The sequence below is a fragment of the Pezoporus occidentalis genome, unplaced genomic scaffold (assembly GCF_034315485.1).
Source record: "Pezoporus occidentalis ecotype Australia unplaced genomic scaffold, CSIRO_AGI_Poc_V1 ctg28, whole genome shotgun sequence".
Taxonomy (NCBI): domain Eukaryota; kingdom Metazoa; phylum Chordata; class Aves; order Psittaciformes; family Psittacidae; genus Pezoporus; species Pezoporus occidentalis.
In genome coordinates this window covers 7,962,647-7,990,505 of record NW_026914718.1, presented here as the reverse complement: position 1 = coordinate 7,990,505, position 27,859 = coordinate 7,962,647, and the positions used below count along the sequence as shown (strand labels likewise).

The 27,859-nt window shown below is 41.3% G+C and overlaps 1 protein-coding gene across 7 annotated transcripts in view; it reads right to left on the bottom strand.

The window, feature by feature from the left end:
- Positions 1-3,049: 3,049 nt before the first annotated feature.
- Positions 3,050-27,859, bottom strand: part of BMPER (BMP binding endothelial regulator) — a 144,835-nt gene continuing 120,025 nt past the window's right edge. For 5 of the 7 annotated variants that reach the window (XM_062625517.1, XM_062625523.1, XM_062625518.1 and 2 more), the window contains 2 exons: positions 9,611-9,741; positions 3,050-3,301 (listed from right to left, as the gene is read on the bottom strand). In XM_062625517.1, coding sequence (XP_062481501.1) covers positions 3,120-3,301; positions 9,611-9,741 — 313 coding nt within the window. In that variant the 3' untranslated portion in view covers positions 3,050-3,119. Of the gene's footprint in view, positions 3,302-9,610; positions 9,742-20,087; positions 20,191-27,859 lie in introns of those variants that run through there. The other 2 variants (XM_062625521.1, XM_062625520.1) reach the window with 2 other exon arrangements.

The following is a 27,859-nucleotide window of genomic DNA, read 5'->3' as shown; positions in this document are numbered from 1 at the left end:
AAGACCAAAACTCACACTACCATCAGTTTTGCTCGGTGAATATATGTTGTGGTTTAACCCTATGCCATGTGGATTTTCAACTTTCTGCTATTATTAAAAACACATTATTGCATGCTAAACACACTTAGCTACTAAAATTGGATTATCAGTGAATTTTGTTAAAAATAAGTCCCCGGTGGTATGCAGGAAGTTTCCAGGTCTAACATCCTAGGGGTAATATTTCATGAGCCCTAGCATCCAAGGGCAGTATTTCATGAGCCAAGACAGCAGAATTAGAAAGAATGCTGCACTAACGAGGAAGATGGGCTACAACTCAAACTCTATGAGGCCAGTGGTAATGCTATTATTGATGTTAATGGACTAGACTTTCAACTTTCGAATAGCCTGGAAGAAGAAAAGCAAACAGGATAGTGGAGTGAGACAGGCCGAGGCTGGGACTGATCCGGTCATAATAGCTCAGCTGGGCACACAATAAGTACAGATACAGATATAAAACCTATGCCAAGTTGAAGCTCAGAGGCAATGTCTAGAAAAGCAGAACTGCTTAGACTGTACCTGTGAACCCTTATCATTGCCTTGAAATCTGCAGAATTTGGAGGAAAAAGCTCTACAGCACCATAAGGGTGCAATCAGACAGCTTAGAAATGAAACCACGTTCCTCAGCCTACATCACTAAAGGTAAAAGCAGGGGGCTACCCTTAATTAGGCAGACGTGAAAAAGTTAAACCAAGGAATGAGTTCTCATTTTGAGAAGACCTCTAGGTCAGGCTTCAAAATGAACTCTTTCAAGATTTCAAAATAGAATTTGTCCCCCTCTTCACCCGGCACCAGTTAAGTATTGCTTGAATGCGATCAGTGGATTGAGAGAGCTGGAGGGCTCTCCCTTCACCTTTCACTCACCTTTATCAGTCAGAAGAAAGGGGAAGGACAGCTCACACCATTCCTGTGTGCAATTCACTTTGCCTGTATTTTTATTTTGGAAACACTGAGCAGTAAGTAACGAAAACCTACCAGTAACGAAAATCTATCCTAAAAATAGAGGTAGGCAAATAACCTTTGTAATGGCTTAGCCCCCTATCTCAGCATCAGACACCAATAAGCTGAAATTTCTTCTGTCTAACTGTTGCTTTGAACTATTTTAATGACTGCCATTTTATATTTTAACTCCTTGGACCTACTGCAATTGTCCTAAATTTTAGCTTTGCCATTCAATTATCACATGGGACACATAAAACTCTTGTAGTTTCCTGCTCTGATAGGATCTGCACATTTGCAATTCTGCTTCCCAGTGCACTTGTGTGTGTGGCTTCAAAACCCTTCCTGCCAGTAAAACCAAATTATTTAACTGTTCTGAGAAAATGAATGCAAAGGGACAGAAAAAGATCAAGCTGAGTTTATTTAAGATGTGGATAAAGATCCATGGAACACCCCTGGCATTATTTGCCCAGCTCTCTTTAACACTGTGGTGGTGCAGCATTTTGGTTAGCGTGGTACCTAAGCTAACTGGTCTCACTTAGCATTCTCCTCCAGGATGGGACTGCAGGCAGATTGTACAACCCAAGTGTGTTACACCCACTCACTCACTGTAAACTCAGACCCCGCAAAACTTCCTGGAGAGTGAAGAATTGAAGGATAAAACTGTTCAAAGCATTACAATGTGCAATTTCAACACAAGGCATAACAGAAGTAGGTATGTGGGAGGATATTACTTCATTATAAACCTAAATCAGATGCCCAAAGATTTCTGTCATCTCCAGAGACCATTCTATCAGGCTCTACAAGAGGTTTTCCAGTGGAAGAAAAATAGTCCAACACCCTCCCCCCTCTCCTCCAGGCTTGAGAAAGTTGTATGGCTTTTTTAACAGTTTCTAATGAAATCCCATATTATTGCTTCTCCCCTGGGAGACTTCAAAAGTCATGCAAACTTCACAAAGCCCACATGTTCATAAACCTCAAGCAAAAGACCGGTAAGGAAATAAACTGCAGTTTTCCAATTAGCATTTGACATTCTTTACTGTTTTTTTGCTGGGGTGAATTTGTCTTTCTTCTAAACCATCCTGATAAATGAAATGAGTTACTAAACTCAGCATTATTTCATGTTTTAAGGCACGCTGAAATCAAACACTCCAATTCACAGTGGGATTTGCTCTCTGCATAATATTTGGGTGAAATATGAAACAAACCCAGCAGTTTCAAACATGTTAAAGGGGCTAATACGTACATGACTGTTTTCTTCAAGCTCCTTATTGTGTATTCACAGCTACTGCCAAACACAACAGCAGAGACGGGGCATTAGGATATGAAATGGGAAGTGGTCAGGTTTTCAAAGCAAGCTGCTGGGTGCCGAACACTTTTGAAAGCCTGGCCCCTGACTCTTTGGTGCTGTTCCAGAAAGAAATATCTCTCTGCTGGCAGCTGGCCAACCAGCTTTGGAAATCATTTTGCACAGTAATTTCAGTAAAGCATAAAGGCCAATCCCCAGCTTTCTGTGCCTGATTAAGCACTGTCACCAATCGCTATGCAGCTCTAAGGTACGCATGAAATATTCCTAGATAAATCCTCCATCTCCAGAGAAATGTGTTTCCTGTACAACTGTAAATCCAGGTTCTGTGTTGAAACTAATCCAGTCTGGCAGTGCTATGGCCCTAGAAAAGTTTCCTTGGAAACGACAAATTTATGCAATGGCAAAGTCATCCAATCTTTTCATGCCAGTATATTATATTAAAAACACCTGGTTTATTTATACAATGACTTACAGATCACGGTCCTAGAAATAATGATACATAAACTTTATAGCAAAAAATATACATATAATAATTCATCCTTCTATGATATATAGAAATGATGTATATTTGAGTGTGTGGACATATATATAAATATATGGGTTGTACTTACGTTTTAGGGCACTTGTGTATAGATATGTGTATGTACATACACACAGTATACATTTATATATCTTTCTAGGCGCCATGTGTGTATACATAAACACACAAATACACACACAGGAGCATATTTACAATCTGTGATTAGATGTGTATTTTGCGGAGTCTTTCACTGGCTGTGAGCATCAAAGGGGTCAGTGACCACCCACATTAATGTCCATGGGAAGAGAACTAATGTCATCGCTGTGGGCACAGGACTGGCTTGATACATCTTCCTTTGTGAAGAACTAGATTTGCTGGACAGTGGCATCCTGCAATGCAGGGCTTGTTGCATGGGCCAATTTCGTTCCAGTTGTCACATGTTTTGACACATCCTGGACCACAGGTATCATAAACTGCACCGTGTTTACACTGAGTTGCTGTAAGACAGTTAAAAGGAACAAAATACCATATTACACAAAGGCCACAAGGAAAGTTAGCTATCTGCTTGGTTCCTACTGCAAATATCAAACCCCACATTTTGGTATGGCGATCACCTAGAGGAAAAAAATTACTCATGTGATTGCAGTACATTAAATTCAGCACTACTTTACATCACAAATATAATGGTAGCAAATTTCCTAATCAAAAGGTATCAAGTTCCTAGCAGTCTTAACTTATTTTGAGTATTTTAACACAGATGATGGTATATAAAGCTTTGGTAAGGTTTGTACCTATAAGCAGATCTATGCTCTATATTTAAGGCTTAACATTGTTCATTTATGTGTTACTATAATTTATCAAAGATTCCTGAAACATTTACAAGGACAGACAGTTATTATCAGTCCCACTCCTACAGGAAGGAGAGTTGTTCACCATGTCGGATTTTCTAGCCCTAAGATTATACTTTCAATAATGCATGTTGCAGCAGATTCAAACAATGCTGTTAATTCCGCAGCACCATTTCTAAACCACAACAAAACAATAAAAATCAGTTATTTCCATGCTTTATGCTATTTTACCAAGGGATCGCCGAGAATGAGAATTCTTGTACTTAATGATCCCAGTATCTATTCATTGATTTATGTAGTTGACAGTTCAATGCATTTCCAACATAAGAGACCACTGAGGGCTCAGCTAAAAGCTCTCTATCCCCTCAAGATCAATATTTAAACTCTTAACATTTTATATCCTGACTTTTTAGTATGGAGAATAATACATGCTTTGATAATGAATAGAAGTCCGTTATTCTTTCTAATGGCTGTGGTGATGGTAAAACCAAGTACTAATAGTTTATAGATGGTAAGGGATTCTCAAGAATCCAGAATCATCTCTTCCCATTAACAGAGAGGTGGTTGCATTAAGAAGGTTTCCTCCATTTTGGGAGAGATAGAAAGTCCAGATTTTTTAAAGACCAGTTCTGTTATGGACAGAAGCATGCTGTTCTGTGGTGAGGATTTGCCTTGGAGTGCCATTACAGCACTATTATTATTCGTAAAGAGAAATAGGCAGAAAGATATTGGTTAAATATGTATAAGAGTGTATAACAGAGGATGGAAGTCTTAGTGCTAAAGCATCATAAATTTAAGGGGTTCCTCCTCACCAGTGACAAGGTGATCTTCAAAATAGCATCAACTTCTTGCAAGTTCTACTTCTTATGATTTTTATGATATTTATGTATATGTGAAAAGTAACCTTGAAGAAGGAATTCTGTCAGGAATGCATACAAAGTTCTCTGGACACATATATTAAATAAACAAACAAAAAAATGGGTAGTACAGCAGAAAAATACCCAGGAGTTACAGAGAATCAACAGCTAAATATTAGACAGATACTAGATTTTAGGTAGATATTAGGGACAGAAAAGCTCTCTAGCTTTCAGCATGAGAAAGTACCAGAGCAAGCTACCCAAAAACTCCAGGATACACCTTTTACTGCATATCGCTTTAGAGCAGGTTGGAAAAAAAACATGTGTCAGCAATGTTCAAGACAGGCTTATTCAGCTTGTGGGAACAGATGTTTTGAGCACTTTTTTTCCCACCTTTCCCCTTCTCTCTTGCTGTGCATGATAACTTTCATGTACACTGAAGAAGGAACAAACAACAGGAATAATTACAATGAAATCTAAATGAAACAGGAAATACAGAAGATGGGAAAAACATGCAAGCAATAAGAGTAAAGTAAAATATTAGATTCATGACAAACTCTCCACTTACACACTGCGTTAAGAATAGTGACTGAATCTCTATAAAATGGGAGATTAAAATGTGTTTGTAAACAATGTATTAACTGTCCAGAAAAGTAGACCGAGATGTTCAAAGATGGATAGCGATTTTCCACACAATGTGAATTCTTTAAGCGGACTGTTTCCTAGAAACTTCCATCCCTCCTTCTGAAAATGAGTTTCCCTTCGAAGGATCTCTAATGGACCAATCACAAACAGAAACATCTGCCTTCAGTACATGCAGTTTCCGTATAGAAAGGTCTGTGAGCTTCCATTTTTAGGCTGTACAGGTTTCATCCCACAAGGCTTCACTGCAGTAACAGCCAGCTCATTTGTTCCACCTGAGCTCTGTTTAGTGCCTCAGCCAGTGGGTTTCAGGAAAGTTGGCCAAGGTCTCCTTTCCACTTCCTCATCTCTGCCCAGAGCAAATGAGAACATATTACAGCCTGCCTTCAGCAGCAGTGGCATCTCTAAGTAGTCCCCAGCTCTGCGCTACCACACATGGATATGGTATGTCAAAACACCTCCTTCTCCTTCAGATGATGCCATGTAGAAGATAACGTGACTTTATTTTCTGCTGTAGGCAGTACAGAGTGGCATTATTAACTCATTGTCAAGGGGAAAATCAGGAAAGTACAATGGCTGCTGTTTCCTGGATGGTTTTTATTGTTGAGTGCTTCAGTTGCTAACATGTGGTGTGATTGATCCAGAACATTCCACTTCATCAACACTTTAAAAAATAAAAATAAACACATTCTGCAGTAGGCTTCCTGGGGCCTGCTGAAATGAATCAGTACCATGTAAACATGGAAAACAGAAGTGATGCCATTGCACCCGTCTTTTAAGGCAAATTCCTCTCTTAAATAGCCAATCTCTGTTAGTAATAACTTCCTTAGTGCACTAGCAAAAAAATAATAATTCAAAAACCCAACCCCAAAGCACAAAAGTTACTAATAATACTGCATTTTGCAATGTTACCAGTCCCAACAGGATTTTTCCACTCTTCTTCTAGAACATGTGTTTGGCATGACAGATGTGAGCTTCCTCAGACCACTTTCTGAGCTGGCAGGATGATAGCCAGCTCCAGTCCAGAAGCCATATAGACACATAAATACAGTACTGTGCCTGAGCTAATAAACCCTGCCTAATAAGGCTATACAGTTTTCAGACCAGGGCTGGTTTATTCCAGCCAGTTTGGCAGCTTCATAGAGAAGGCTTGTATCTGTCTGCGCCTGTCTTTCTTTGTAGACATGGCTGTAATTATTTAGGAAGAATTCTTGTTCCCCAACACAAAAGCCAAAACACCTAACGTGGAACTGCTGAAGGATTCCCTTGGTGGATGGTATCTGGTAAATCTGATTCCACAGAAATTCCTAAGCTAATTTGTGCATCAAGGAATCGTCCTGCTTCTGCTGGTGTTGAACAATATGGGCTTTTGAGTTGTTCTGTAGGACTTCCAAACCGAATGTTACCCATGGTGCTTGTAATTCACAACGTCTCCCTTTCTAACATAGCAGAAGGCAACAGATCTGGATACTGACCTTTTAATGATACACTTGTGTAAATCTTTTCAACTTTTAGTTTTTAATGAGTTTCCACTGAAATGTCAGAATAGCCTTATGATACGTACTCACACGCAATAAAGCAATTAAAGGAAAACAACATATAGCAGGGAAAAAGAGTGACTTTGGCCAGAAAATTCCACAGCAGAGAAGAGGGGACCAAGGAGAGAAGAGTCAAAATCATATATACACTCATCCTCCTCTAGTCTAGCCAATCACATAGGAAAAAGAGAAAATTGTTCAGTTTTTATGAGGCTGTTAGAGCGTGTCAGCACATCAGTGCTACCATGTGCATTTTGCACTTTATTATAGTCCATATCTGCTTTTTATTCTTCCCTGTATAGTCATGCCCATGACAGGGAGTTACTGCCATCTGCCATCCTTGAGTCTTCTTTCTCTCAGTTCCCTCAAAAATTCAATGTGAAATTACTATGGCCCAAAGTCTTTCACCAGTTCAGATTACTTAATTGCACTTTATAAACTGCTTGCTTGGCCTTTCTTGGGCTAACCCCCTCCCCCCTTTTTTTTTTTCTATTTCCTTTTCTCTTCAAACCTCTTCCATTTGTATCCTTTATTTTACACCTTGTATCACTTTGTTTTATTTCTTCTGTCCCTCATGCTGGGTCTCCTGGCATTTTTTTTTCTCCATCACTCATATTTCTTCATGTGCCTGTCCTAACAGGTCTCACTTCCCACTATTTCCCATAGAAACCCATATTCGTTTCCAAATCCTCTCAGTTCCCATGTGGATCTCACAAACCTTTTCCTACCCTAAGCATATTCCTTACTCATTAGCTTCTTCTCTTCACCCCTCCAGTTAAACGGCAGCTGACATTCTCCATACCAAGCCAAGCTCAAAGGACAGCAAACCTTGAACAGGAGTATTTTGTGGAGCACTGAGAGGAGAATATGCTGCTGCACTGAGGGAAGAAGAAGAGCAGGCAGGGAACAAGACATGTAATTCAGCCACCTGAGCATCCTGTTTGGCTGGCCCTCCAGACAACACAAGCTTTCTGAAGGTTGTAAAAATGAGCTAAGCATACAGCAGTCAGGGTAGAGGAACTGGCAGCCACACAAGATCTGGTTTTATAACACACAAAAGAATAATTAAAACCTGACTTTACTAATAAGCATACTCCGTTTTCATCAGAACACAGCTCTTCCAAGTATCCCACTAGCTATGAAATGTCAAGCAGGAAATGAAAGTCACAGAGCGCTAAAATTTTATTACGGATATATTGTTTCATACCCAGGAACTTCTATCCATAATTAGGACACAATAATTGTAACTACAAGTTTTGGGGTGAAAAAAAAACCAAGTTAAAGATTAAAATCTTGATGCTGGCTTCTGGTAAATTATGGAGTGCAGTGGATGCACTTTAATGTAATGCTTACTGCATGATTTACTGTAGAAGATGGTGCTACTTTTCTGATACTGGATGCTTAAGTGTTTTGAGGGTACTTGACCAATACAGCTTATCTGTATCTTCTGCTTAACAATATCTCCCCTTTCCCTCTAGAAGCCTGCACTGAGATTAAAAACTTGGGTGGATTTAAGCAGTTCTTTCATTAGCTTTAATGAAAGATGTGCATTTAAATTCCTTCTTAATGTTCTCTCAAGGACTGTTTTTGCCTCAGAAACTTTTCTTGTCTTTGGTAAAATGCCAGAAAAAAAATGTGAAAAGAAGCTTCAATTAGTTAAGTCGTGATATGCCAGCACTTGTATAAACTCCTGAAGGCAGGGACTGGGGGTTTTATTCCTTTTACAGCATCAGCCAGAGTAAGGTCTCAGTCTGAAGTGCTTTGGACAAAAAAATGAATAACTAAAGTCAGGATGCTAGCAGATCAATAGATTAAAATTACATACATTGTATGTCTGAGACCACATCCTTGAGTAGGGCTTTCACTTAGTGACACCCTGATTGGATTTTAATGTAACTTTGCAAAAAAAAAGGAAAAAGAACCTTTTGGGAACAGCCAATCAAGTGAAATGTGCTCTGTCATTCCCTCATCCCTGCTATCGTGACTTCAACAGAAAAGGAAACTGAAGTTGAGAGAGCAGACCCTGAGCCACACATGATCACCAGAACGGACCACAGAGCAATAGCTCTTTGACCAGCAGTGAGTATCCTTCTCTCATTGTCTGTTTTTTTTTTTCCAACTACTGTCAATTGCTTTACATAAACCTGAATACACTTAAAGGCAAACCGATGCCATTATAGAATGTCCTAAATTAGTGAGACCATCATCAGGGGAAATATTAATCTGCAATATTGCATTTTACTTCAAGTGACCACAACCACAGGCCACCACTTCTCACAGAAACAATTATGCCCAATCACTGGCAATTAATGCAGCCCTAATCACATGGGGAATCTGGTCCAAGTACCAAAGATAATGCAGGTTTGAATTTTAATATTCCCATGAAATACATTCTCTCTCCTTCCCTCGTTGAACCTACTCCAATCATATATGCATGTTGTCCCTGGAAATATAGCTGTGTTTAACAGAAGGTCAAAGGAGTTTAAACACTGTCTGTAATCACAGAATCCTGGAATGGTTTGAGTTTGAAAGGACCCAAAAGCTCATCCAGTTCCAACCCCCAGCCAAGGGCAGGGACAGCTTCCACTAGACCAGGTTGCCCCAAGCCCCATCCAACCTGGCCTTAATCAACTGTTTACATATCCTGAAAGAAAAAGGCATGTACTTCTTCCTGGAAATACATAAAATTAAGACAGGTGGCATTAGAAGTGAAAAGTTTGCAGCAAAATAAACATTTCTAGTATTTGATGGTCACAAATCTTTCCTCCTAAGGTCTTTCTCTATAACTCAGTATGCAAGTTCCCTGCTGGTACAATTCTGGTCCTTTCTAGATGGTTCATTTTTGATCCTCCTCCAACAGTAAAAGCACTGTTGCACTGGCTATGCACTGGCTTACAAAGAAGCAGTCCCAAAACACCTACCTGCACAGTTCTGCTCCGGTACCCAGTGGATTTTGAGCCCTTCCCTCTGACAGGCTCGAGCATATGCCAGGAATGACTCGCAGTAGCAGTTTTTATGAACCGGGCACTCACACATGTCAGTCACACAGGACCTGCAGAACAAAGCCCCAGAACAGAGAATCAGGGAAAGCTTTGGTAGATACCTGCTCGAGGTTTGGAGCTGTTTACTTTCCAGTCACATGGAGTTCAATGCCACAGCAACTTGTGCTAAAAGGCAGGGAAGTTAAACACGTCTCTGCTGTTACATCCCAAGGGCTCAGCTCTTTTTTAATGTGCCGCTCTGACGCAGAAAGTCGCAAGGGCATCAGGGAGACAACCATGCAGAAAAACATAGAGGATACAATAAATGTCAGGCAGAGAGTACCAAGACCACAGTGGGAGAAGGCAAACTCCATTTTTGCAACAATTGTGTTTCAACACAAGATAAAGACTTCTTTCTTATTCCCTGCAAAGTAGTAATTTAACAATTATACCAATAATAACAGAAGCATTGTTAAGTGGATGAGTTCTGCAGGTAATAAGCACATGCCCGTCCATACACAGGATGAGAAATGGTGCCTTCTACTAGGTTACCCCCAACCTCTCCTTGGCTTTGAAGGCCCCAACATAGCTAAATGCCTGTGTTCTCAGCAGCATCACTACTAAATGCCAGACTTGAAGAGACTCCAAAGGAACAGGGGTGATGCAGCATAACTGAGCAGTTCTCATGCTAGGAAATCCCACAGGCACTTGTTAATATCACCCTCTTCTTCCATTGCATAAGATGGAATCATCACAAAACGTGGCAGGGAGCAAAGCTGCTAACATGGCTCAAAGTGAAACTGCTACTGTGTGTGTCACCACTATATTTCAAGTTATTTCATCCAGAGTGTGTGCCCATTTGGCACAGACCTAAACTGTAACTGTCAAGAGCCAGCAGACTTGCAGTCAGCAGTTTCTGCATATGCAGAATGCTTGGGTGCTTCAGCAAATACACCAATGCAAATTCAGAAATGCCAAGTAGCTACTGCTCTGAGTGGAATCATTAGAATGCAGGGACAAGGTGCCCTCTGAAAATCATGCTTCCAGTTCCTCTGCTTTGCAGAAGTAGCTCTGTGCATGCACCTTGGGTGTTCCTCTGCTCCATGCACATTCAGGGACTTTTCTACGAGTGGGAGAGGTGCAAATCCTCTAGAAAGACCAAGGTCTGAAGTAAAAATGAGCTCTCCGTGTTAACTGTTCTTGCTGTGGACCAATATTTTAACTGCCTATAGAAAAAGAATGGATACAGGTTCAATTTTCCAGAAACCTTCCCTATAGCTGAGTAGGTAATAGCTTGGAAAAGGTGCAAGCACCTCAGAGTAATTAGGAGCCTTAATGTCCATACAATGCTTTAGTGTCACTGGGAAATATTTATTCAAAACTACGAGAGAGAATCTGCGGTCCTTCAAACACATACAAGCTTGTTTCTGCATATCCAACAGTGCTGCTTAAAGAGGAGTATTTACCCTTCCCAAAGTCACCGGCTCTTTCAGTGTCCATTCACATGGTTAAACCTGACAGTTGTACTTGACATTTCCATGAGCTTTCCTTCATGTTGCTCTCAGTGGATCCCCAACACAAAATTACCTAAAAATTCACTGTGTGACAAATACGCAATGTAAACACTAACATAAAAAGGTTATCTGTCCTGCAATTACTGATACGTGCTTACTGTGAACAAACAGAATTGCTTTGGAGCAAGTCTACAACATGCTTGTTTCTACAAACCAACGGTTTTCATTTGAAATAACTTTACTTTCTGGGGAAGATGCAATTTTATTTCACTTTAGTTCTGCGGTAGGTCCCTTTACATCTTTCCCAGTAACAGATGTCGCTGTATGGGTATTGCAGCTGATGGGTTGCAAGAAACAGATTAGCACAGCATCCCTGGCATTGTTTGATGTTGTTAGCTGATAAAAGGCCTTGTATAAGCACAAAGGGTCACCTTTTTATGTGACACACTAAACGAGTTTACACTGTTTCCTTTGGCCACAACATGTTTGTGATGTCTTGCTAGCATCCCTGCAGCTGGCACTGCTCCATATACCCCACAGCATTTAAGAGGTGTGTCTCATTTTACAGTGAAGTAGATGCTAGTTTGCTGGTGCAGCAAATTATTAGCACAAAGGGAGTCTGTAATAATCTTAGAACCAGAGGATGGTTTGGGTTGAAAGGAACCCCAAAGCTCATCCAGTTCCAACCCCTGCCATGGGAAGGGACACCTTCCACTAGAGCAAGGTGCTCCAAGCCCCACCCAACCTGGCCTTGAACACTGCCAGGGATGGGGCAGCCACAGCTTCTTTGGGCACCCTGTGGCAGTCTCACCACCCTCACAGGGAAGAACTTCTGCCTAAGAGCTCATCTCAATCTCACCTCTGTCAATTTAAAGCCATTCCCCCTTGCCCTGTCCCTACATAGCCTTGCCCACAGATACAAATTCAATTATTAAGATACAATTTCATCATCTTTTTGTCCCTGCGCTAACCTCCTTTATCAATCACAATTTACTGCTCTCCATGCAGATTTAGTTATTATTAAACTCTGTGTTATTTAGGAATGTTTGCCAGTACCAGGTTGGCTATGTGCTCACCGACTTCCTGCCTTAGAAATTATAAAATCATAAACCTGAGGTACTGCCTCTGCTTTCTAGAGCATAAATATATTTTCACTATCCAGAGGGGGATGCCACCTTCTGCACTGAGTCAATGCAATACCAGCTATCCCAGATGCTTCCACCATGGCAAGATACCACCATCAGCCACACAGTCTTCTTAACCATCAGTACGTTGGTGGCAAGACTAGCACTCACCCTGATAAAGCCTGGGCATGGTCTGGGGGATGAAGGAGGTCAGGGCACTGTTTTGGTCTGCAGGAGCACAACCTCTTTGAGGTTGCATGGAGTTTTGCCCCTGTATATATGTGAGTGACACTACACCATTAACCCTTGGCATCCAGAGATGTTCAAGGCTGTTCCAATTCAGTGTTTCGCTCTGCATTCTCAGAGTTCTACTCCAGAGTGAAACATCTCCAGTTTGGCTGGAATTAACACAATATGCTACAGTGTTCAGCATGTGTGTCCACTAAAGAAGGTAGCATGCCCCATGCAACACAATCCTCTGATTCATTACATACCTAATTACTTGGGTAGCTTTTATTTTCCTAAAGTTTTTAATTCTGTTGACAGCTGCTGGGCTCAAGCCCTAAGCATGGCTAAGGAGCAATCATCAGATTGTGGCAGGTTTATTAATGAATTACAATTGCTAATTATTTCTAAGAATACATTAATTACCATTAAATGAAAAATGAGGGTAAAGGAAACAATATCCACAGCTGCTAAGAAGTATCAATCAAAATAAACCTTTTTTTTCCTCCCTTAATGAAATTCCTTGGTGGCAAGTTTAATGCATTAGTATTAATTGTAGTTAGATGGATTGGCAGTTGAAGGAGCAGGGTCTGATAAATAGATTCGGTGACACTAACTGCATGTATGCAGAGGTTTAGCTGTACTCTAATCTGACTGACAAACAACAGGAAAATAAACTTCTAGTAAAACTCTGGAATTAAGCCGATAATGAAGCTGTACTGACAAGGTACCACACTGCACACTAACAGAGACTTTGGGTCTTCCAAGGTATTTTGACACTTTACCAAGACCAAAATATTTGCTTAAATGAAGCTTCAATACAAATCCATTACAGTCATACAGAAATAATCTCATAAGATTGCAGGGCAAGTTACTTATAAAAGAAGCCATTTTACCAGCTACGGAAATATACACAAGACACTTCTGGGCAGCTTAGCTCTGCTCTCAGTGAAATCACACAGAGAGGCAATGATGTTGTCATCCAAAACAAAATGACATTTCTTTTAAGGACATATTTACAGATTTACATTCGTCTGTGATGGCGTGCTTTATCTGGAGACCCTGCTCCAAATAAGCACCAAAGCACAGCCAGCCTCTCAGTCCTCAACTGGTACCAAGTGCCTCACTGTGATGCCTTTTGATGCTGTGGATGCTGCCTGCAGGGTGTGTGTCAGAGATGCCGCTAATCAGGCATGCATAATCACCAACTGCTGCAAGGGGAAATCCATGAAAGTGAAGACATCCGGCAGCTGTGGGACACACCCTTGGAGGAGACAAACACACACACACTCTGCTGCCACATCTTCAAAGAGAGCTGCATAAGTACACTCCTTCAGCAACAGCCCTTTTTCACATTAAACTATGGAAAGTCTCCAAGTCCCACAAAGGGCAAAGAACCGAGTCCTGTGCTACATGCATGATTAAAAGGAGGAAGAAGAAAAGATCAGAGCAACAAAGCCTACAGCTTTAGTCAGTGCCACGCAGGACTGAAATGGCAGATGTTTACTTGCTGAACGCGATCAGTTCCTTTTCCTTTGCAGTACACACAAATACACAACCAGAACCTGGGGAGACCTTATAATAGTCTTCCAATACCTAAAAAGGGCCGACAAGAAATCCGGAGAGGGGCTTCAACAAGAGCATGTACAGACAGGACAAGGGGAATGGCTTTAAGCTGACAGAGAGGAGATTCAGATGAGACATTAGGAAAAAATTCTTCACCATCAGGGTGGTGAGACTCTGGCATGGGGTGCCTAGAGAAGCTGTGGCTGCCCCATGCCTGGCAGTGTTCAAGGCCAGGCTGGATGGGGCTTGGAGCACCTGCTCTAGTGGAAGGTGTCCCTGCCTGTGGCAGGGGGTTGGAACTGGATGAGCTTTGGGGACCTTCCAACTCAAACCAGTCTGGGATTTTAGGAGGGACGATTTCTGTATGGATGGGTTTTTTTTTTTTTCCACATTTCGCAACAGGAGTTTGATGCAGGGCATTTTTCAAACCTCCTGATGCCTTCAAGAAGTGGCTCTATGCAAATGGAAACATCTTCCTCTTTCTACCAGTAGGACTCAAAAGACTTTACAAAAGCAATTAGAGATTGCATCACTACATTCGTTTTATGTATGTGAAGAGAGGCATCAGAAGGTAAAGGGGTTTGTACCTGGGATAAGCTGTACACTTCCAAAGCCTGAAGGGTTATCTACCTAGAGAGGAGAACTGATTTCCAGCCCCACCATCCCATGAGACAAGACTTCTTAGGATAACTCATTATTGCATATGCCAAATCAGAGGTTTTAGCACAAAGCTTGGTCTAAGTTAGCACTAGTTAGGAAAATTGCCATACGCCAGTTGTTATGTCGTTACAAGAAAGTTTGTTTGGTTTGGTTTTCCTGCAAAGTTTCAATGAGTTACCATTACTTATGGTCCCAGAGAGAGAAGTCGTTTCACAAGGTAAGAAGATGAGAAGCTGAGCCATATTCTGATGTATAATGGAAAGGCTCATGCTGTTGCTGTCGCAAGCTCTCTCTTGTCTGTATGTGCATGTTTAATCTTACTGAAGTATTGAAGCAAGGTATGTAGAGCTGAAGACTACGGCTTTGAGGCTTGAGATCAGAGGCTTGAGATCATTCTCTCTTTTGCCAGAATTTACTAGTATTAATGCAAAAGCAGCAAATATTTCATGAGGAAGGTAGTTTTGGAAGCTGCTGAAAACACAGAAGCCCTTACATCTATTGAGTATTTGTTCAAAGCACTTGCCTGGGGAACAGACTGCTTCATGCAGCAAAGGCACTCATGTTCAGGGATCATTTCTTCCAAGACCAGGTAACTGTATCTGCACTCCCTCTATGCTTTTCCTACACATCATAACAATGGTAACATTGCCTTGGGGATCTGATTAAGTTATTCATCACAAAGTTAAACCATAAGTGCCTTAACTCTTTTTTTCGGGAAAGTGGGAGGGTACCCAGTAAAAGTGGCAGGCAGCATACATGTGTTTTGTACTGGAGACTCCCCCATGGTACCAGAACTCCCACACTGATGAAGTGGCTCCAAAAAACCCTAAAAACTGTGGGAGCAGAAAGGAAACTCACAGCTCATCTTCCATGAGCGCATGGCAAATCTACTGCAGGCATATGCTTTCCATGGGGAAATCTCATTTCTATAAAGATAGCATTGGCCATAACGCCTGAGAATATCGCAGTTGTTTTTGGCAGATTGCAGAGGAGGAGTTTGCAGTAGTAGGCATTTGAATCACGCGTTCAAATTCCATCCTGATCCCAAATTTTTGTGTGACTTTTGACTCAGCCATGGACACTATTGCCACACGGAAACAAGCAGAAAGAAATTATAAAATATGCAACTCCACCAAAGGGCAAGAGCTGTGTGTGATCTAAGATTTCTAGGGCATAGCAATCATGCTACACATATATTGAAGAGTCCTAATTGAACTCTGAGTGCCATTGTTTCTGCTCCAGATATAGAATTCATACTCAGAGATAATTAAACAGAATCACATAAGATACCCACATTCATCCCTGCCTTGCCAAGGCACTCTTTCAAAGCAGTTATTTAGAGGACTTCAGTCAAATCAGGAAAAAGATGCTGTAAATGCAAGTGGTAATTATTGTTGGTAATTTCCAACGTAGCAGAAACAAACAGCAATTCATTTTTCACTTATCTGCATATCCGTATCCTTTAAAAGCAGTCAAAACCCATACTTCCTTCACAAAGGGTAACCAAACATGGTATTTTCCATGCACTGAATAAATGAATGCCCATGTAGACCCCTGAAAAAAAAAAAGTACTGTGCTGCACAATATCACCCCAAGCCTATACTATGTACTACTAAAAGTATTCTCCAAAAGCCTTGGTTAAAGCCAAAAAGTATTTTTAACTTTTATAGAAAGAGCAATCTGTGCCAGAATTGTGTTTCATTGCCTTCACCAACATTACCCACAAGAATATGGTAAAATGAACAATGAAATGTTCTGGAACATTTTCTAAAACTGCTTAAAGTGACTGTTCTCAGTACAGCACTACCCTGACACCTACTTACAATCTCGCTAAATTAGAAGTAGCAGTGGCAAAGGCACTTGAAAGGGAGTAATGAGGAAGAACCAAATAAAGAACAAAATAACACAGCAACCTCCCCTACCTCTCTCTTCATGATAATACATCTACTAATATGTCAAGTAGGCTTCTTGTCTCTTGTGCTTGGATACTTACAGGCATCTGTGGCTTTAAATGTTCTTTCTCATCCTCAGAATGGAAAGGCTGGCTAAAATCCCTCCGCGGGGAAATAGCTGAACCATGACTGAGGAAGACAATGAAGTCCCATGCTAGGCTCCAAGAAGCATCTGGTATGACTCAGAATATTTCCTAGAGCTGAAAGTTACAGTACAGCTGAGCAGTTGACTTGCCACCTTTAGAGAGAGTGGATTGCTCAAGAAACATTGGCAGGTGATGGAAATGCCACCCACAGCCCTGGAAGAGCTGACCCCTTGCACTGCCACTCACTTTCAGAAAGTGGGAGAGAGCTTTCACCTCCTCCTCTTCTCTTTCAGTTGAGCTGGGCCACGAAGAATTTAACCTTTAAAGTCCTGGCATTTGAAATAAATATCTGTACACATGAGAACTTGAGTTGTTTTGAGTTCATGTGTAGATTTAGCTTGAAGTGAAACAGTTCAAAACAGAATGTGTAGAACAGAATTATTAGAATAAAGAGGACATACAGCACAAGTTTCTTAACCCATATCAAACAGGTACCCAACATCACACTGAAATGCACCTATCAAAAAATACTCTCTTTTACTTGCTTGCTTGAGCAGCATACATACAATTTGTTCCACCCTCTTTGGTGAGGTTATTGCAAAAAGGATTTGTCTGCCTGTATGTTGTATGATCTGTGGTTTGCGTACCTGGCTGGAAAAGACAAGGACTACAATAACTCAGCTTGAGAACAGACATAGTTTCCAAACTCATTATAAAGAGGTCATTTATAATAAGAAGTTTGGACCAACAGAAAGATACAGAGGCAAATTTAGGAGTACCACCTAGACCCTGACACTGAAGGTTCAAAAGATGGAACCTGCTTTCTGAAGACATTTATTTCTTCAGTTAACTAATATCCACAGTCACCCATCTATCACACATTTGATGCAACTACCCATCAAATAATTGGTAAAGATTACAGCAGCAGTATGTCTAATGCTACCTGATACGGCTTATCATGCAAAGTCTTCTGGTGAAAAAAACTCTAGGTGCTCTATGGATTTAATGCTCAGAAAGAAAGTTACTTCCTAAGGGTTTTTTTACATTTCTATTCACTTCATGCACACACTTAGCTTAGCATTTACACTGCTCATGTGAATTTGCCTTATGACAGAGACTCTCCATCGTAATGGAATTTTCAGTGTCCTCTGGCACAGCTACAATGGAAAACCCATCACTGTTTTGAGCCTTTGCATTATGTAATTGACATAAAATTTTATCTTTTTTTCCATGTCTAGACTTGTTTTTTAAAGAAGAGTCCACTCAGTCTCAGTTCTTCAGGCACAAGTGGAGAGTGAACTGTCATATCTTATCTAAAGAGAAGAAAACCCAGTCATTCCAATTCCATTTCAAAAAGACAGACATGTTTTAATATCTAGCTTTACACCATCCAAGTGGCACTTTCAATCAACAGCTGAGCTTTGCTATTATGTTTCATACAGTGCAAACGAACATGGCATAGATGAAATGAATCTGAGTTCACCAACTTTCACTTTAGTAGACAGAGAGCCCACAAGCGTATTCTGTGTGACTGTCCTCATTTGAGGAAAAGCCACAGGGTTTCCAGGAGCACTATGAATGTCCTAGATAGAACCTACAGAACCATAAACCACGTAGACATACCAACAACGTATTGCCATAGCCATGAGACAGGCATATAAAATAATGCAAGTTTTCAATCTTCTAAAAAAAAAGAATTCAAAACAGATCACCTCCTTCTGTCTAATGACAAAACATACCGTGGCCCTGCTATGCTATCTGTCATAAAAATATGTTATGTTTTATAACAAGAACAATGAGAACATGAAGCAGGAAATATTTCTGAAGTGCAAACATAAACTGAAGTTATCTTTTGCTTTTGTTGATGATTCACTGCATATATTTCAAAGGAGGCCTTGTGATATAATAATAAACAGGCTGGCTAGTTTAGAAACTCACATTCTCATCCTCTGCAGAGCCCACTCCGTGGCTTAACCCATATAAAATTAACTTCAGTCAAGCATATTTTTCCTCTAGGTGGCTGCAGAGCATTTAAAAAGTCGCTGGCACCAGATGGAATATGAAAGAAAGAGAGCAAGGGAAAGGGCACACAGGAGACGGCCACTTAGAAAACAGCTTTCCTCCTTATCTTGCTCCTTTTACAAAAAAAAGGCCAAAAATCTTGTTTTGGCAAAATCAGGCTCAATAAGCATGCCACTTCCCAGCCTGTAGCATACAGTGCATTTCGTGTCAGAGGTCTCCCTGTTTGGTCTTCATCAAAGATAACTGCTAAAAATGGGACTTGTGAGAAGTGGCATAAGAGCCAGCTTAAACTGAATCTTTCTAATTAACCACTGTGTTCCTGGCTTTATGGCTTCTGTGTGGTCCTGGCCCAGACCCATACAAAGATATGGGCACATAAAGCATGATTTAGGCAGGAATCAAACACGCAAATGCAAAACTGCAGTCCCATCTCGGTTGCCCTGCCCATGGTGAGGTTGATCTTGCTGGATATTTAGTTTGATAGATATTATTTGCTGGATATCCATGCTGGATATTTAGTTCCCGTTTGTATGTTTCCCCAGGCACCTCTGCTTTTGCTCTGCATGTTCTCAAGACCATGTGGGCACTCTCAGGCATTAACTTGACTTCACTCTGACAGAGAGGTCCTCCTACCCACCAAGAACAGTTGTCTTAAAACAGCAGCAGTGCTGCCATGGTCCATACAATATTCAATAAAGAGGGTGAACATAACAGTTTGATGGTGATACAGGACTCAGTCAGGAGGCAGAAACCTGGTTTCTGGTCTCTGGTCAGTTTGACTTAGCCTGCTACTTCGTATGCAGAAAGCTCTGGATAAGACATGTTCTGCATGCTACCACAGTTCTTTAACCTTCCTGACTGCAAGATCTCATTTGCAAACCACTGTACAGAGCCTGAAAACACAGTGGATGAAAACACTGGCTCCAGTGAAATGGATGGGGATTTTCCTACTGACAGCAGAGGAGCCAAGACTCAGAACTGTCATCAGCCTTTTTTTTTTTGCAGTTCTGTACTTCAAGGCTTTGAAGGATTCAGACTCCTTAAGCACACAACAACACATTCAGTTCAAGCTTCCTTAATTAAAATGCTACGCATTAAAACTTCCTGTGCTAGACATAGTGACTCCACGACATATAAGCCTGGCCTAGGAGCCACAGGAACCCACATGGATGTTACAAAGTCAGAATGACCTCTTTCTAAGTGAGGTGGGATGAGATGACATGACCAGATGGAGCTAAGCTTTGTTCTCCTTCATGACAAACTTAACTTTCAGTGTGTTGCTTGGGCACAGCCACTTACTAGATACAAAGGCTGACGTGAACCAGCAGTCTTTAAAGAGAAATGCTAGCCATGAGCAGGAGCAAACCCTTCCTATAACAGAACAATCATGACCACAGGTTATTTCCCTGATCAGCTGTGTGTGATGCCGAATGGCAAAGATGCTAAGATAAATTATGGGCTTAGTCTTGTATACAAAGCCCTAAACATCTGAACTTGACTTTGCCTCTTTTTGTTGGCTAAGCAGAGACTCTATAGAGCAGATCAATGCCTGATGTTAGCCACCTTACACACGCTGCCTGATGGAGCCACAAAGCAATTAATTCTCTCTCCATCACTTTTCACTCCATAAAATCTTCCCTTGTCTCCCCACAGAAGCAGCAGAGAGATCTCAGGGCTGTACCAGTTTGTTATGCAGCTTGCTGTCAAACTTGGCAGTGGTTGCAAGCTACTCAAAACCTTTCTCACCAGCAAAGCTTGTGGGCAGGAATTGTCAGCACTGAGTGTGCCTTTGGGAAGAGGGAGGCAGCATGGCAGCAAGGCAGCCCATACAGCACAGCTCCTGAAGCAGCCCAGCTGACAAGAGAGCAAATCCCAGAAGGCAATATGGAAGGAAAAGCTGTTGCTGGAGGTTGCACAGGACTCATAGTTCATGTTCTCCATGGGTCCTCGGGAGGCACAGTGTTTGGAGTCCCGATCTCTGAGAGGCCACTGATTTCTTCCCTTTAAGGTGAGCATGTGGCAACCGCTCAGTAGTTTTTCTGCTCCCATGGATCTTTCCACAGGTGGGGAGCCCGAGGGCCAGTATGAAAGCATGAGCGGATTAGCTCTGTCAAAACAAAGATCCTGGGTTTTGTGCCAGTAAGGAAAAAAAAAAGAGGGAGCAGGGAAAGCATAAAAGAGAGCATATGATATATTGAAGGAAAACTGGTTTTTAATAGAATCTTTTCAAAGTTTTCCATTAAACTCTGGTCGCTTGCAGTCAAGTTTTGGAATGCAACTCCCTCATCCCCTTAGGATGGTCTGCATTTTATTACGCTAGTAAGGCAGCCCAGCTTACCCCTAGCAGAGCTACTGCATGAAATGTTTCAATCTCAAGCCAAAGAGGCAGGAGCAAAAGCCCCTCCTGATTGATTTTCAGCTGCTAATCAGGGGCCAGTGATTTAATGCGGCTTTTATCATGTGCAAATTAAACTTTTGTTACCAAGCAGTAGTAAATCACGAATGCTCACATCACCATGAATCAGACAACAGGCGTCCAAATGCTACCCATACAACGACAAGATTTCAGATGAGTTACCTAATCAGAATGAGCAAAGGAATGTATCAAAGGTAGATTACATCAGGCACTTTTATCCACTAACACCACAGCCCCACCATAGAAGGCCACCAAATTTGTCAGGCATGATTTGCTCTTAGTGAAGCCATGTTGACTGTCACCAATCCTTTCCCAGTGCTACAGAAAGTGATGCGATTTCACCCTGCTCTCTGAAGTTTCCTGTCTAAATGTAGTCAGCTTTAAGCTTCTGCCTTCTCACAGTCTCTTTAGAGATAAGTGGCCAGGACTCATTCTTCTGAGTTGCAAGATAGTGGGTCTTGAACATGCTGTCAAGAGACCTATTTTTCAAAATACTTCAGAAGAAACACTCAAGTATGTTTTATCAAATCCTCCTTCCATGTGAATCTTGTAAATAACATCTATGCTATCCAGAAGCAGTACCACTCTGCTGTATTTTCCTCTTTCTCTGTGTGTGTGCATGTGTACAAATTCACCCATTTTCTGCTCCTAGGTCAGTAATGCAATATGCATTGCACTTCAGGTTACACATAAGTCTTGTTTCCTCAGCTGCCCTTGTATTTATTGCATTGGGTATCTGGACATTTGCTGGAATTACAGCAAAACAAGAGGAACTTAAATTTTAACATTAGTTCTCTTGCCTTATGGGTTGATGAAATCATGTAACACCTCCATGGAGATCTGTGCATGTTCAGCACACTCAATGGATGTCAGCTGCAGTCAGACCTTACCTCTCTCCACTTGCAAGGAAAGAATAGCTGCATACATGCAGAAATTTCATCTTATCTTGAAATCTTCTCAGAGAGATTATATTATTGTGAATGGCAGCCCAGAAGTTCTTAGAGACCCCTTTATGTAACAGTAGCAGCAGCCATGGAAAGAAAAAATCAAGAGGCAGTGAAGCTCTTGATCCCATCTGGGCAAAGAGTACAAAGGGAATCATCACGCCTGCATGAAGTGAGTGATGGTGATGGAGTATTAACAGAAGAGGCAGAGTCCCCAGAGTCGAACACTGTGGGAATGACTAAAAGCCACAGAAGGAAATAGAGGCTAAAGAGAAAGGCCCACAGTAAATATCTGCAGATGCTCTTGTTTGCAATGGGGGCTGAACCAACAGGGACGTAGTCACACACACACGTAGCACCTCACCAGTGAAGGAATATTCTTTCCAAGATCAAAAGTCAAGCAGCAATAAAATCCGTGTCAAGAAACATAGGCAGAGGAGGTTGTGCATGCTCACTTGTGAACATCTGCACTAAGAAGCCACTTAAGTAACCATGCAACAGCATGGAATAAACATCTGCAGTGTGTAGACCACCAGCTGTGCAGTAATAATACTTTGAATATCCAGAGTGCCTTTCATCTGAATACTGCAAAGCATTTTCCAAACAAATTAAGCTTCACGACACCACTGTGAGCTTCTTATTTAATGATAGGATTATTTCATCCTGCACCAAAATGCCATTGCTGCCAGAATGAAAAGTAACACCTGTTTATCATCTCACAGAAACGCTGTGCGATTTTCATGATGGGAAGTGACAAAAAGGCTGTTGTTAAGTTAAAGTGCAGGAAGACTTGAGGTGGTCAGAATTAAATGGTTAGAAATGAAACTCAGTAAACCAGAATATTACATACCCCCCCTTTTTACGTGAACCGTCACATTAATTTTTATGCCCACATGCTGTTACTGTTTGGTCTTTATTTCAGATTGGGAAGAGAGAACTTCCTCGGGTACACAGTTGTAGGGGTGTCTACAGATGTGCTCAGAAGTACAGAAAAATACCTTGGTTGTGTACGCTCAATATAAAATGTATTGCTGTCCATTGCAAATAGCTTGCCTTTGTACTCCCTCAGATCTGTTTTTATAAGGCATCCTGATGATTATACTACAGCACTGCCTTCCAAGGCAGCATGCCATCTAGTAAGTCCTAAAACAAACTTCTTGCTGTGTGTGCTTTCAACCCCACGGGGTACTCCATGTAAGCAGCATTCTGACCTTACTCTACTGAGTGAGATCCAACTTTATGTTTCTCAAGCGCAAGGAGAAAGGCTGGAGAACATGACACCTGAAGATAGGAAATATTACAGACACCTCATTATGGTTTCCTCTCTCTGCTTCTTAATACACCCACTTTTCAATCCCATTGAAATGTTAGTGGAGGAAGAAATTTGATGGGGAAGCTGTAGCAGCGAAGCAGACCTGTTCTTTATCAAATGAAAAACTTAGTACTGGCAGAGCAATGCATAATACTGTACAGGACAGACTGTCATGAACTCTTCAAAGCTAGACAACATAAGTCTTTAAAACTTAAAACTTTTTTGAGGGCAGCAATGAGGTTCTGATCCGTGCGTGACACCAGCACCCTTGGATATTAACCCTATGAATAAAGCTTTTTGGTGTTATAGATAAATAAAAACAGTAGGTAGAACTTGGAAATGACTAATTGTAATTCTAAGAAATTGCTAAAGGGCGAATTAATTAATTAATTAATTAAGCAAATAGCTCTTGCTTTGGCTAAGGAGTATACTTTAAGCATTTCTACATTTGCCATCTCTGAGCTGGTCCCAGCTGGGCATGTGGTGGTTAACCTCAGGCCAACTTCTCCTTTTCTCCTGAAAAGCTGGTTACAGGAGGACACAGCCTGGCTTGAGAAGAGAAGGCTCTTTCATGGTTAAGATTTTCCAGAAACTCTTGGTGCTGGTATAACTCCATCCCTGTTGAAGCTCTGTTGAAATTGTGTTTGTCTATAGTGCCAGGTATGGTTGGCCAGCACCAGCTGCTTTTGACGTCTCACCCTACACGACCAGCTCTGAAAAAGTTCTCTCATACTCACATACTGACTTTCTTCCAGAAAGAACTGTTTCTTTTCTCCATGGATGCAACTGAACACATGTGCCAAGTTGCTCACTATCCCGCCAGGACAGACTACTTCATTTCAAATAAACCATAAAATGGCATGAATTACTTGGGGAGAATAAAATGTTCCTTTTCAGTATGTACGTTCATTAGTTTCTCTCTTGCATGCTGGTTTTGTCCGTTTGTTTCATACAGGATTTTTCTTAGCCATGATTCAAAATAGCGAATAGGAGGATTAAGTCTTAAGAAAACATAGTCTCATTTTCAGTTCTATCACATGTAGCAGAAGCAGTTCATCTATTTTTTGCTATATGATCTTGAGCTGCCTACTCAGTCTGACCCATTTAGAATAACAGTACTGAAGCACAAGGGACTTTGAAAGGTTTCTGTCCGTAGAATTATCAGCATTACCAACCTCTATTTCCATTTCGGTTTTCTGAGATCCTAACATTTGAACTGTATTTTGTGTTTCAGTTCAGAGAAACCTCAGAGCTTGGAGGGTAACAAAGCTGAGACCAAAGCCACACACCAGCTACAACTTGCCAGCTGAAAAGATAGCTTTGCATTGTTTCCACAAGAAAAGGAGAAGAACCAAAATCTCCAATTCCAGATCCGACATCTGTTCCAATTTAGTAACAAGCTAAACGCATTCTCCATCCCCCATACACATATCTGCACATACACACAATGGAACACTCAATTTTAAGGACATTTGCCTCTGGATCTGGATCTATGTCGGGCCACTTCTAGTTTCCTGACACAACCATAAATCAGTTCAGTTTCACTAGAAACAGCAGAGATTCACAGAGAGCCCTAGGCAAGGATCTTTACCCAACTTTCCTAGCCCTGAATCTGGCTCTGCAGTAATACATTATATTTGTTTTCAACAGTGGAATAATATCACATACCATCATAGTCTCACCAGTGACAATTTATGAGATTGTTCCTCCTAACTGTCCTACATCTGACAGATACAGAGCTTGTATCCATCTTCAGAAGTCACATGAAAACCAAGTCTTTTCCCAACTCTGCTTTGAAACCCTGCCATTTTAGAAATATGGCAGCAAGAGGAACAAGAAGCTGTGAAGGACAGCAGTGTTGAACCTCTGCTTTGGGGACACTATAAGCCTGCTCGGACTTGGTCCCTTGCTGCCTGGCTGAGCAGCTCGGCCCAGCAACACTAAGAGCTGGGTTGAAACATCTTCCAGCTAGGCAGCTGGTCAGTTGATTAGGGAGGCTCAGCAGGGAACCATGGTGGTCTCATAGTCAACCTACCACTTGGAGTTTTTCATGCCAATCAGAAGTTGCAGTGATAGCAAGCAGCCTCAATGCCTGAGAACAGCAGGTAAGTCTCAAAAGCATCTAATTTTCCCATGATCTGTTTTCATTCTCCATTTCACACCCAAGTCCATGGGCAATTCAGAGCCCCAAAATGCGTAGCACGAGTCAATGCACTGCAAAAAATATTTACAGCCTTAAAGCATAACTACATTCATGTGCTATTACAGTAAATATTTTTTAAGTCAAAGTAGCTTGAAACGCAATTTTTCTCAGCTAAGCTTGTGCAGCTTGTGTCCTTTTTAACTTGAAAAATATCCTGAAGTTTGTATTTACAATGCCAGGGTAAGAACCCTGGTATTACAATCTCCTATTTAACAAGAAATTCCACAGAGAATTGACAATGATCCTGCTGTACAGGTGGGGAAAGACTCCCAGCATCTTTACACAGCTTCTGCTGAGGATGCTGCTTTGTTTCTAATCATTTATTTAAGTATCTAGTAACAAAGGGAAGTCACCATTTCATTTACTACACCTTGCACAGTGCTCACAGCTTTCAGCCCCAGGCTCGATTCAAACCAGAGGCAGTTAAAATTATTTGCATTGATGGTCAGATCTCACATCTGTGGGGATGGAAGAGAGAAATGACACCAAGTCTTACATTTGTCCTTTTGCAAGTTCAAGGCAATGGGCAGATCCAGCCAAGAAACCTCTACCTTCCCCTTAGGGACCCAGTTATGGGGAGGCAAGGGAATGGCAACAATTTGGGAAGCGATTTGTCCCACAAAACATGTGAGTCATCAGGGAAGAATGGCAGAGCTGACTCTGACTCCATCCTGCTGCTTCACAAGTCACTTCATTGCTATCAAGCCATGCCTCAGACCATTTCTGCGTGGTAGGCAGAGCTTCTCTCATTCTTTATTTTTACTTCCAGTGAGTTCCTGAGGGTGAACAGAACGTACAGATCACACCCTGCGACCACAGAATGATATATAAACTGTATTTCTCAGATAACCATGCTTCCTAAAGCTTCCTCTGATGCTGCCTGGAGCACCACAGACGCTTGCTATCTGGCCTTTCCAAATCCCAGCCCTCCTCAAAGGGCAAGCATAGCACACAGTCTGCTTCATGTGACTTCCAAAAGCAGCGTGGAATATGTGCGGAGATGGAAGATGCCCCTGCCTCATCGCTGTTATCACATTACTTGTATAGTATTTATCAAATGTCCTGGCTGTGTCATTTTAGATTAATCAGACCTGAGCTATCCAGGTCAAAAATAGGGTCATTAGGGGTGACATTCAGAATGGAGAGTTTGTCTTGACAACGGAAGAAACAAGTGCTGTTCCCTCCTATCATCTGAAATAAAACAGCAGCAGTTTTCCAGCAACTTTATGAAAAATCTGTTAAACTGACTACACTACATCAGTAATAATGACAAACCCAGCATGTATTTTTTTTTTCCTGTTTTCTGTGCAATAAAGTGACCCAAAGATGTTTTTCCATTCATGAAACAAATCAGGAAATGTCAGGCTAAAGGTTGAAAATAAGGGCTTGGCTAAGAGCAATTCTTCTTTACTGTTACAATTCTTTATAATTACTGTTAATATTATTGTATTACCAAATGAAATAACTCTATTGTTTTCCACAGCAGAAGTCACAGGCCCTATGATTCATTGCATGCTGTTGCACAGCACTCTAGGGTAGGCTTAAACACACACTTCTCTATTAATCCTGAATAGACATGTGAACCTGCATGTACGATTTCCTGGGGTGGCCTCAAGCAAATCATCTCACCTGCAGTGAGACAGATGAAAACTGCGCCATTAAGGTCTAACTTTGTGCTAATGTAAAGTGGAGTAGGGCAACAGAAATTGCCGTACCACAGGCTTGTAACTGAGAGCATTCCCTGAAGCCAGTAACAACCAGCAATACATGGTCCCAGCTCTCTGCATGTACTGCACCACAAAGGGATAGTCCCTGTATATTGACTTCCACTTACACAGCAACAGTCAAATGTCTCCATTGAGTTATCCCACTTGCATTGTCAGTCACACTCATGGCCTTATCTCCAGGGAACTTCCAAAAGCTTCATATTCTGGTTGGAGTGCAAATTCCTACAACAAAAAGGTTGTTGTAGGAATTTGCACTCCAAACACCTTTGGTTTGCGAACACCTCTGGCCCCTGGAGCAGCACTTTTCTCAGACACCTGTGTTGGAAAACCCATGGCACTCTGAAAGACCACATTGCAGAAATGAACCTTTTCATTCTAAATCCACTTCTATTGCTGTTTTCAGTCATCACAGGAGTCACACAGCATGCAAGTCAGAAA